Source organism: Aedes albopictus, chromosome 1 (assembly GCF_035046485.1).
Source record: "Aedes albopictus strain Foshan chromosome 1, AalbF5, whole genome shotgun sequence".
NCBI classification, from domain to species: Eukaryota; Metazoa; Arthropoda; class Insecta; order Diptera; family Culicidae; genus Aedes; species Aedes albopictus.
Window position 1 is genome coordinate 329,207,211 of NC_085136.1, and position 12,239 is coordinate 329,219,449.

A 12,239-nucleotide genomic window follows, 5' to 3' on the forward strand; every position below is an offset into this window, starting at 1 on the left:
GTATTTTTAAAAACTACTACGACCCAATGCTAATTACTACACACTTTGCTCAAGTTGACGACATCGTCTAGTCCATCGTGAGTATTGGTCCTAGTAGGGGGAAAGTTGGGAAAGGGTCCAGGCTTTGCTATCAGCTGTCCTGCAGCTCCACCTGGTCACTCTTCAAAAAAAAAAAAAAAAAAAAAAAAACACATGCAAAATTTGCGACAAAATTGCAACCATTTGAAGTAGCTCATAGAGTAGTTCTAACTAATAAAACCAAATCAAGATGTCATCCTAATGATGTTCTGGGGGTGTGTCTTTCAAATATCCTAGTTATAATTTTGACGTTTTTAAAAGAATTGTTTGTTGGTCTTCTCAAAGGATTTACATCTAAATTAGGGAGTTTTTGGTAGAAGTGTCAAAAGTTATTTCCAACACAGCGTATCAGATAGAAGAATTCTGAAGAAATAGGGTATTGTACCATTTGGGCAGGTGTACCTATTTTGGGCACTTGCCGCTATAACTAAGTCAGTTTCAAACAGATTGATTTGGAATTTTGTATAGAATTAGGATCGTATCTAACTCTATACAAAAACTCAAATCAATCGGTTTGAAAATGACTTAGTTATAGCGGCAAGTGCCCAAAATAGGTACACCTGCCCAAATGGTACAAGACCCTACTGCCAATATGCCTGAAATCTATTGGGAAAAAAATCTGATTCAGTTTACTTTACAGTTTTTTTTCTGTCTTTTTTTCCACTCCTAGAAAAACCAGAGAATTTTATTTTGTCTCATGAGCAGACACCCTTAAGCTTTGATTTACATGACCTGGAATTTTCAGTGAAAGTGACTGGAAAGCCCGGATTCGGATTCAGCGGCCTAGAATCCGTCGGAGACCCATAAGTTTGCTCTTGAGACAGACAGATTTTTGTTTCGCTGTGTAGTGCACACAACGAATGCTCTCGTGTCCTCGTCAAATCCGGGATGTTCAGTGCAAATGAGATAGGAAGCAGGGGGCTTTGAAGTAAATTTTGGATTCCATTCCGGATAAGATAGAGAACGCTAATATACAAAGCGTTTTATCAGAATGCATTGCGGTTATCACCTGCTTTTGGGATTTTTGTTTTGATTCACGGGTCACTTTTGTTTATGATTGCAGAGCCTTCCCATCGTGATCCTATAGTTCAAGAGCAGAACTTCGAGAATTGTCGTCGTCATACCAGTGATCCAACAATTCCAAATTCATCCTATTCGAAGATAAAGCGTTGACAGTACCGATCACAATTTCATTGATGTTGTTCTCGTACGTGTTTGCTTCTAACAAAAATAAATTTAAAAAAAAAACACTACAATTTGTTAGTTTAAATAACATGAAATTAGAAGCACCTTGGAACGGTCTCTATATTCATCGTGCTTTCAAATTTTTAATTTCGGAAGCTTTGTGCTAATGTAGACTTGAGTACATTAGGTGACATAAGGATGCTAAGTGTCCTGCTAAATTGGTGAGCTCATTCCATACTATTTTTCTTATCAATGACTTTATTTGGCTCTCTGTGTATCAATGTTTTTAATGTAAGATCTTAATCGGTGAAATAATGATACAATTTCAAATTATGCATAGAAAGATCATGAACAAATCTGAATTACTCATTGTCATATAAAATGTTGGTCATGAAAGATCAACTACAAATGTATAGATTTGCTTCACCACTCTTCTCTAGCGCTAGCCTTGTCTATATCTCGCCAAAGCTTGCCTAAAAGGAGGAAACTAAAAAGAAAACTGATCCACTAGTGTGGATGTAGGTACAAGTTTCTACAAGAAATATCATGAAACTTTCGGTCCTACCTTCACGGGTTTACCCTTTAGCAAGCGGCTTACTACAGAGAGGTGTACGTAAACACCCTGGTATAGCCGTGCCGTGCGCGGCAGCAAGCTCTCTGTTTATTTCGCCTTTTATAATTTAGATTCGACCAACACGGGTCGCGGATCGCGCGCGCGGAGGCCTGGCAGTCAATAACTGGCTATGGGTACGAGCGCAATCGCTCTACTCTACTACAAGCCAGTCAGTGTGCAAGCATAGTGTTATTCCATATCGAAGTTCGAGCGAACGCGCGCGCCCCTCACACTCCGTATTGTGGATTCAGTGGTGGTGCGAAGTGGTCGTGTTGATCAAAGTGATATATATTTTGCTGCCTCCTTTCGCGGTGTCCGATAAGTAGGCCTTGCGCTTAAATTTTACTGTTTAAGCTTGCAACAAAGAGTCAGAGCCTACCTTGATCCAAAGGTAAGACACGATGGTTTCGCAATCCATGGCCTACGCCGAAGTTTTGGCGGATTTGGCGCTTAGAAAGTTCGAAGTTACTGTAGTGCTACGTGTCCGAAAGGAAGGATTCTGATGTGTCTGAGAAGGGAATTCAAGGCCACACCGTTTGAGGATACTGTAGTGGCTGCCTGGTAACCAATGCAGCAACAACTGCAACAGAAAACCGGACCGAAATGGCAAGGTCATTTGAAAGGTTTATCGTCCTTCCACCTCTCCCGATGAACCAGGAACAACACCCGCCGAGTTCTACAGTTCTATCACGTAGTCATTCTCCAAGAAGTGTATGCTCGTGCAACGCTACAAGTGAAGAAAACATTTGCTAAAAATAGTCTTCCAAGTGGAGAAATTCTTTTGCCAAATAAACCGACGGAAAAATCTGTTTATGGCATTAATTTATATATTTCGGCTGACGCCATAGATCGAAGCATTTCCGAACCCAACGAGGGGAGAGTGATTGTGCTTTGTGTGCGATACAGTAGTGGTCCAACCTTTAGACACGAATGTTTTTAAAAAAGTGTCGAGGACTGATCATTATGTACTGAAAGCTATAGTAATGGAGTAATAGTATACCACTATATCATATAGCAGGTCAGAGTAAAATGCGTTTCCAACGAAAGGCTTCGTTCTTGTCCAAGTTACAATTCGAAGACCAATTAGTTTTGGAAAGGTGCTAAGAACCGTCATAAAACCTAAAATGTTTTGTTATGGTATATGATGATTCTGGAGATCTCATTGATTCTATAGCTTAAAAGTGTTACTTTAAGGGTAAATTGAAGTTGGTAAAGGTCAAATGATTATTTGAATCATTTGTAGTTCTATTATGTACTATGTATGATATGCATACATTTTAGCGTTAAATTAAGGTGAAACAGCTCAGACCCATAATGAAAAATTTAAGGTTGTCAATCTTTGGATTTAACTGTTTGTTTTTGTGTTGGTTGTTGTTAAGCTTAACAACAAATCTTAAAGATTAAAGGTCTTATAAAAATGTGTAGAACCACAAATCTGCTTTTGTTTAGCTATCTTATCTTTAAATCGAAAGCATTAACGTGCATTTGTAATGTTCAAATTTCCTTTGTTTTGCTTGAAAGGCATAATTCAAATGCTATTTTTAGTATGTTTATAGGTGCCTTAAGTCGCTTTCGTTTCGAACACAACGACCCATTCTGTAGCAACGAAGAAAATTAACTCACCAGCTCAGCTGGGAAGGATCTCTGTGTGCTGCTAGCTAGCTCCCTTAGTTGTGGCGTGCGGATTTCAGTGTGGACGTGATTCACGACACGAAACGAACAATCGGAACGTATGTGTGTGCGTGTTAACCCGGATTGTAACCGCTGCCAAACTTGTGGTGGTTTGTATCAAGCCGCTCGACTCTATCTCTCTCGCTGTGAGTAAACAAAGTCAGCTGCTGACGCGCTTCTATACTGAACAGCGAAAGCGAAGCGGTGTCAAAGGCCTCCACTTATAAATATAGCAACGCCTGGTTAAAGCTAAAGGCAGCCCCGGCAGGCGGCGATAAAACCTAGAATGCAAAAATCGCTACCTTTATCGGGTTGAAAGTGGTATGGCACGTGTGTTAAGTACAAGATATTGATGTTCTTTTGGGGCGGTGCAATAAGAACATTGATGAAACGTGTCAGTTTCATAACAATTCGTAATCATTGACACAATGATAATATGGGGGTGACCCGTTTCCGCTGTATTAGTGGATCGGAAGAAATGAATAACATTATTCAAGATGATGCAATTTTGTATGAGTTGTGGAGAGAATAGTATGGTGCATTGCGTTGCTTGTTTATAGTTTCCAATTGGATTCAGTTTGTTTTTGATTACGGATCGAGTTAAAACACGGAATTGTTAGGTGAAAATAAGAAAGCATTTGGTGATTCATCTTTGTGAAATGATAAAAAAGTAATAAGAGCTGTGAACAGTGTTAAGAGCTTACACATTTTGATTCTTTAAGATCCAGATGTCTCAAAGATGAAATACTTTCGAAATTGATCATTAAGTTCAAGTCAGAAGCTCAAGCGTAAGTTTTTTCATAAATTAATCTTCTAGATGCAGTTAAAGTTCTTCTTAAGCTGCTAACAATTCACATTTATGAAGGAAATTTATCTTATTCTGCAAATATAGCCAATCAATGTATTGTGAACAGTGTTGACAGCTGAGTCACAAATAGATTTTCTCCTTATAGTCCCAAGTATTGCATCAGGAATTGAAAACATGGTTTACTTGTGGGCATCCATGAAGCAATCATTACAGTGCGAATCTTAATATAATATATCTAATCGACTAAATTGTGAACGTTTAAGATGTACTTATCCACAATAAGCTTGGTTAAGGAGAAACTTCAAGGAATACAAACATGGCTGCCACAATGGCCGACTTGGCCCCCTACTCACGTTTTCAAGAGCACCAATCTTGAAAATTTGTAAACAAATGCTCTCGATTTGTAAAAGCTGCCTCTCTTTGGAAGTGAGCAAAGCCAGGGGAAACAAGTGCGGCTTGGCTCGATGCTTTGTTCGTCAGATTTGTGCCTCTAAAGTTTGTATGAAAAATTGCATTGGGATTTCTTGATGTTTCACCTTGAGTGTCCATAATTAGGATCTTCGGGGACTGATAAAAATATGACCAAGAGCATGACTATATTATGAATTGTGAATTATATTGATCAATTTTGTTGTGTTTATTTAAAAATGTTACAATTTCTTAAATTGGCAAAATATTATTATTTTCTAACAGGTTGTCGTATGTATCATACTGCTTACACCATATGATGTAACTATCAGCGTGTAACTGTATAACGCATCAGGGTAAATCGTGTCCAGTTTCGTATCGCGTCTATTTAAGTAAGTGATCGGTTCGTGAGCGTGTTAGTATATATCCTTCTCTTGTTGTGAGTGCAAGTATTCCTGGGTGGGCAGCTTTTGTGAGTTTACGAAATATGTTGAAATTCAAACGGATTCGCCAATATTACGATCAATTAAGAATTTCCAATTCCAAAGTGAAATCTGTGCTATTATATGTCAGCGAGACGTGGTGCGTATCAGCAGAGATCACACACGTAGAAACGAATTATATAGTGATCCATTTTTTGTGGATGCTTACTAGGAATCAATAGTCCCGGGAACGTAGCACATTCCTAACATGATTATCAAAGTAATATTTTGAAAATTGTTAGCAGATTCTTGGCAGATTACTAAAACTAATATCTTCAACTTATTACCTCAGCTCAGATAACAGATGTTTATCCTATAACAAAGTTTATTTCAAAACCTGTGTAAACTGTAGAAACCACTACTGTCATTTGCTTTACCACAGGATGAACCTGCCTACGGCAGAAAATCCCTGAATAATGCGATAAAAAAGACTGTCATTTGCTGCCATATAGGTATATACAATGAATCGCTGCAATAATAACTCAACTTCTGGACTGGCTGTACGAAAGATCTGTTTCACCATCGATGGCGGTCGAAGGAAAGATTGCTGGTACATATATCAATAGTGGATGTTCGTGTTACACGACATATGACTATAAACCGAGCCTACTTCACGTAGTTGGACGATAATAAAGTGCGTTAAAGTAATACCAGCAAATGATTCAGTGTCCAAAGTCCTTTGGAATGCGGATAAGTTATTGCAAAGTGTGTGGATGAAGAAGAAAACGGTTTTGGAAGTAAAACTAACTAAGGTGTTCTACATACCAGCTTTGAATAGTGGACTTAGGCAGCATCCATTTATTACGTAACGCTAAAATCGACGTTTTTTGAACCCCCCCCCCCCCCCCCTTCCCCCATCGTAACGCTTTTTTGTATGAAAACCCGAAATTTTTTGTAAGGGCCGTAACGCTCGGCCATACCCGTAGAGCGTTACGTAATTTGTGAATGGCGCTTTAAATCTATCCGAAAACTAGCCCACAAAGGGTTCGCTATGAATTTCTTCGGGTCAAGTTGTTCAGTCATGACCATGAGTGAAGTTGGTAAAATGATAGTGTTGGGTGAAATACACTGAAATTCCAGGGTCACTACTGCACAGTAGCGAATCTCCCTCCTCTTACACTGGAGCGCTATCTCTGCGGTCCTTGTAACCGACAAGATAGCGTCTACAGTCGACCTACCTTTCCGGAAGCCGAACTGATTCCTCGAGAGACAACTTACACCCTCGGTGTGCCTCAACAGTCTGTTGAGGATGATCTTCTCCAACATCTCTGGAGACTGCCATTACGCTTCTTGTCTTAGCCATCTTGATGCTGTAGACATCACCTCTCGGATTCGTATTGGCACTAAGACAGAAACCCTCAATACAGGCCTATTTGCTTGCCTTTATCTCGGTCTTAAGCGCGACCTTGACAGCCACGAACGCCACCTCTCGGTTACTGTACTCCTCGTCCGTAGACAAACGTGGCGCAGATAGGCCATTGCTTGAGTCCGCCAGTACACCTGTGGTCTCCCATTCCTTGGACGGACTTGCCCAGGCATGGTTGCATCACATCAAAGAATAAAAATAGAAAGAATGCCCTCTCTTCCCTTTTTCTATGTAAACGTCAAGCGACAAGACAAGTGGCGCTCTCTAAGCGTATCAAGGTGGAAGCTCTCTGTATCAGCGTTTGTGATTTGTCATAAGAGAAGGCGGTGTGCGTATGTTTTGCTATCCGCATACAATCAGTAACGCACACTACCGCATGAAGATTGAACTTTCATCCGCAGATAGCGCTGCGGTATAGTCCCCCGAGCATCAGCGGAGTGGGCATTCTTGATATTCTTATTCTTTGATCACATGCACAAAAGAGCTCCGCTATGACTACCAGCTCGTCGCTACTTAAATCGACTATCTCAAAATCAATGAAATTCGGAAAATATCGACGCAGTTCATCTAATTTATGCATATTCACGTGAAAACTAGTGCATATAGCTGAAAAAAGTAAAATATTTCCAACTACGTCACAAGTTAGCGCTTATGGCGTCCGCTATGATGGCGATATTCGTCCTCCACTCAGCGACTGTCACCCCCACTGTGACTTGTCAGCTGTGACTCTTCTTAAGGCCGTGCATCTTAGGCCTCCCATAAGTTTCGTTAAGTGTTGACTCTTCGTGGGTTTCCTAGATCGTATCAAGTACTTGGGAGGGTTCGTGCAGCCTTTAAAGCGTGCTTCTGTCACGGCCTTTGTAGTTCCACGACTTGTGTTCTGATTCTAGACACTTGAAACACGTTCCAGACCCTAGGTTTTTAACTTTCAGAGTTGCGTCCAATGTGATAGCCCCCACTTCGACACCAGCTCGCCATGGACTTCTTTGGTCAGACACTTGTAGGCGGCGCCATTGCGCGTTTTGCCGCGTTTGAGCTCGAGGATCATTTCACGCGTACGAGTACGTCTAATACTGTGTTGGTTCCCAGATCCACGAGCTTGGCATCGCTCCTCATCGCCTTTAAGGTTTCCGAGTATTTGGACTTTTCGGTAATAGATGACGATCGCGTAGCCCTTCTCGCGCTTGGCACCTACCCTCTTACCTTTCCTTGGTCTGGTGCCCCTGCGCTCCTGTTCCTCCAACTGCTTATTCCTATCCACTAGGGCCGAGAAGTCTTCCTTACTGATGTTCGACTTCGAAAACGCAAAGTCAATTATGAACCCTAGCTGCTGCCTCCTCCTTTAGAATGAGCCCATCTCTATTATTATTGATGGCCCTCATCAACTACGCTTCGTCCAAACTGCCTGCTATTCAACCTTGCGGTTGTTCACCACCACCACCACGTTTTGTGGGGCGCAAGTGCCAGCTGTCTTTCGACCTCATCCAGTCCTCCACAATGCCAATTGCGTGCGCTGCTGTCAGTTCCACTTCCTCTATAGAGTCTATATATAGACTCGCCGTATATCACGAGAGTATCGGCAAAACTGACCAGCTTTACGCCCGTTAGCTCTCCAGTATCCGGTTGAGGCTATCCCTGCCTCCTAGGTGGTGTTTGGCGCACTCGATGGCGGCCCAGGTTACGCTGTTGAACGCATTCTTCACGTTCAGCGCAACGACCGCGCAGTAGCGGATTCCCCTTGGATTCCTTGGAGCACTGTCTTGGCCGTTTTGGTTACAGCTCTAATAGTGTCCACTGTCGATCGACCCTTCCGGAAGCCGAACTGGTTATCCGAGTGCCGAGAGTCATCTCGACAGAATGATCGATTTGTCCAGAAATTTCTCCAGAAGATTCTTCTGGATTCTGCTGAATTCTCTTCAGAATCGTCCAGGAGTACCTTCTGAGAATCCTTCTAGGACTGGGAATGCTCCAGGAGTTTCTTATGGAAATTCTCTAGAAGTTCTTCATAGGAGGTCTCCTAGAGGTCTTTCTAGAAGCCTTCCAGTAGTTATTTTTGAAAATCCTCCACAAGTTTCTTCTAGAAATCCTTCAGGATTCGCGTGTGGAAATCCTTCAAAAGTTCATTTTTGAAATTTTCCTTGGAGTTCTTCCTAGAACTCTTCCATAGGAATTTTCCAGGAGTTCGTTTTGATACTCCTCCAGGTTTGCTTTCTTGCCCTAACACGAAAAGCTTAACCTTTGAAAGACGGATTGTTCCACCGCTTTTGTTGCAACCTCGCTAATCTCGAATACGTTGACTAAGCTCGATTTTATGGCTGGGGTCATATTGATACTTCCGCCCAATGGGTTAAAAAAACGAAATGGATCGATTCGGGGTATTTTTTTTTTTTTCAAGTCCCCGTATAATCGAGTCCGACTTGTATTATTCTTAAGGACAGACTTGTTAGAATCCCAAAATGACCGCCACAATGGCCGACTTTGGTACCTACTCACGATTTCGAGGGCACAAATCTTTTCGTAAACAAAACCAGCACACCTGAGCTTCTCATTTTAAGCTTATTACAAGTGAGCAAGAACAGAATAATAAAATGCACTGTTGTTTGAAGCTTGCTTCATGAGATTTGTGCGTCTGAAGTTCTGATGCACTTTTGAAGCGGGATTTTAAGACGTTTGTCCTTACACATAATTTGACGCCTGCCAAAGGTCAATCCATGCACCAATGTGAACCTCTGCCAAACAGTCATTTCCCAAAAGCATGAAATTGCACAGGTTCAGTGGCATGTATGGTATGTCGAAGGCAAGTTGTATTTTTCTCTCCCATCCCCTGCAATCTGACGTGGCAAGCGCCATTTTTGCATAAAAAATGACATCATCAACACTTATCCACTGAAGATGTATATTAGTTCCAAGCAGTTATTTATCTAAATTCGTCTCTTGTGCAGGTGTAGCTGATCTAGTAATACTAGAGTTGCAACTACAGGCGGTCAATCAAGCTCAAGCGCAATGAATCCCGGAAGGGTTCCGTAGAGATTCCCTTAGAAGGCTTTCGCGCGGTAGAAAAATTGGAAGATCTCTGGGGATTGCTGAAGGTACTCCTAGAAAACATTTAGAGGTTTTTTTTTAGAAATCATTAACGTGGGTTCTGGAGGAACCGCAATCTCTTTGTTCAGTGCCAGTTTGACCGCCCTGTAGGCCTCACTTCGCTCCACGGCTGTGCCGTCTTCCTCCTTGTTCCACGCTGTAACGAATCGCCAGATAGTCACTGTGCAGTGTTCGTGTACCCATCATTGATTCTCCAGTCTGAGCTAGGGTTTAGACCCGGGCATCAGAAGGTCACATCAATGATGGACTCTGCGTCGTTCGTACTGGAGTTTTTTTTTTGTTGCCTACGTTCGCGACATCCACTTTTAGTCTAGCCTTATGGAATCGATAGCAGGTTAATGTCTATACTTGACTCCGATTTTACTGAGATTAGGCCAATTTGTTTTCTTCGCATATTTCATAATTTGTATCGTCATATAGGGTAGCGAACCACTTGGGCAGCGGCCGGTATTTTGGGCACTCTTCGCTATAACTCAGTCAATTCCAAACCAATTGACTTGAAATTTTGTACAGGACTAGAGACTATACGTATCTCATCGCGTTCCTAAAATTGTGTCAATTGGTTCAAAATTGGCTGAGGTATAGCAGAAAAGTTCCCAAAATAGTACCCCTGCCGAGATGGTTCCACTTCCCTATGCGTTGTACACTGGCCTAAATGTGTTTTGGAATTTGACTGGTCGATCTAGTCGTAATTTAGTTAAACAAATCCGTATGATCCAATTTTTATTTTTACTTTCATTGTAATGTACACAATACTTGGTTTACCAGTAAATAGCCTTTGGTTTAGACCTTTCCACTATTTCTGCCACTTCTAACCCAAACCATCCTGCTTTCTATTTTTTTTTCAGATCAATCAAGCATCACGAGGACGGCACCCAAATGAGCTCTTTTTTCGATTTATTCGATCCGACGGCCTCCTCTTCGTCGTCGGAGGCAACTGATCTGAATGGCAATAGCACCAGTAGCATAAGCAGCAGCAGCAACACCAGCAACGATGACGACGAAGATGACATGTTTCTGTCGTACGAAGAGCTGCTCATCAAGAAGGGTGGTAGTCAGAAGCGGTCGGTTGCGATTCCCCCTCGGTTACAGAACCACGCACCTTTCGTGCAGCACCAGCAATACTCATCGTCCTGTTCGCCGGTGATCGATTTCGATCTGGACATTCTTCCGCCGGAGCCCCAGCTTGGTAACATCGAGTACAAACTGAAGCTAATCAACCCGTCGAAGCAGCGATTCGAGCACCTGGTGACGCAAATGAAGTGGCGCCTTCGGGAAGGAAACGGCGAAGCGATCTACGAGATTGGAGTTTCCGATTCCGGTCAGCTGCACGGCCTGAGTGACGCGGACATGACCTGCTCGTTGCACACCCTGAATCAAATGGCGCGGAAGTTGGACGCTTCGACGTCCGTGTTGCGGCGAAAGGCGTTGAGTGCTGGACGATCGGTGGTGGAAGTGCTGGTCCGGAAGATTCCGGATGACCAGCATAACATTGAAGTAAGGGTCGCTGTTTTGGGTGGGGCAGATGCCGGTAAATCTACGCTTCTTGGGGTGCTGACTCAGGGGGAATTTGACAACGGAAGAGGACGGGCGAGATTGAATATGTTCCGACACATGCACGAAATCCAAACCGGGCGGACATCCTGTATATCCCACGAAACCTTGGGATTTGATCAGCAGGGCAATGTAATCAACTACAAGTACAATGAAATGATGACGGCCGAGGAGATTAGCGACCGATCAACGAAGTTGGTCACCTTCATGGATCTGGCTGGACATCGACGGTATCTGAAAACGACGGTGCAGGCCCTGTCCGGATATTCTCCGCATCACGCTATCCTGGTGGTAGGTTCTGGCAGCACCATCAGCAACATGACACAGGAGCATCTCGCCATCGTACACGCCCTGGATATGCCCTTCTCGATAGTTGTGACCAAGTGCGACTTGATCCCGCCGGATGACGTGCTGTTCGAGCTGAAAACCCTTTTGACTGCCGTTGGCTATCGGAAAGTGCCATATCTAATCGCTAACGAAGACGACGTCCTGAACGCCAACGCCCACCAAAACGTCGAGCAAATCGTTCCCATTTTCTGTGTTTCAAATGTGACTGGCGACGGGCTGGACCTGTTGACCAAGTACCTCTACGTCCTCTCTCCAGGGATTAGCAACTCCGAAAAGGAGCGCCTCGAACAGGAACCGATCGAGTTTCAAATTGACGAAATTTTCAAAGTGGCCGAAGTTGGTCTGGTAGTCGGGGGATTACTCTGTAAGGGAGTAATCACCGAGAACGTTCCGGTGCGGATTGGGCCCCAGCTGGATGGAACCTTCTTGCCGGTCACGGTGCAAACCATCCATCGCAATAAGGCCCCTTGCCGGGTGGTGCGAGCGGGGCAGAGTGCTTCGTTGTCGTTCTACCCCGGCGACGATATGCCGCCACTGCGCAGGGGAATGGTTATTCTTCCGGACTATGAAGAGGAAGACACCGCCTATGGGTCGTACTTTTTCCAGGTGAGTTTTTGAATCTGT

At 43.1% G+C, this 12,239-nt stretch overlaps 1 protein-coding gene across 4 annotated transcripts in view; it reads left to right on the forward strand.

Annotated features, from left to right (window-relative positions):
* LOC109414593 (GTP-binding protein 2) overlaps positions 1-12,239 on the forward strand; it is a 52,272-nt gene that overhangs the window by 39,268 nt on the left and 765 nt on the right. The window contains exons 1-2 of one of the 4 annotated variants that reach the window (XM_019688421.3): positions 2,033-2,267; positions 10,562-12,221. In XM_019688421.3, coding sequence (XP_019543966.2) covers positions 10,593-12,221 — 1,629 coding nt within the window. In that variant the 5' untranslated portion in view covers positions 2,033-2,267; positions 10,562-10,592. Of the gene's footprint in view, positions 1-2,032; positions 2,268-2,463; positions 2,488-5,195; positions 5,346-10,561; positions 12,222-12,239 lie in introns of those variants that run through there. The other 3 variants (XM_062847315.1, XM_029867706.2, XM_029867707.2) reach the window with 3 other exon arrangements.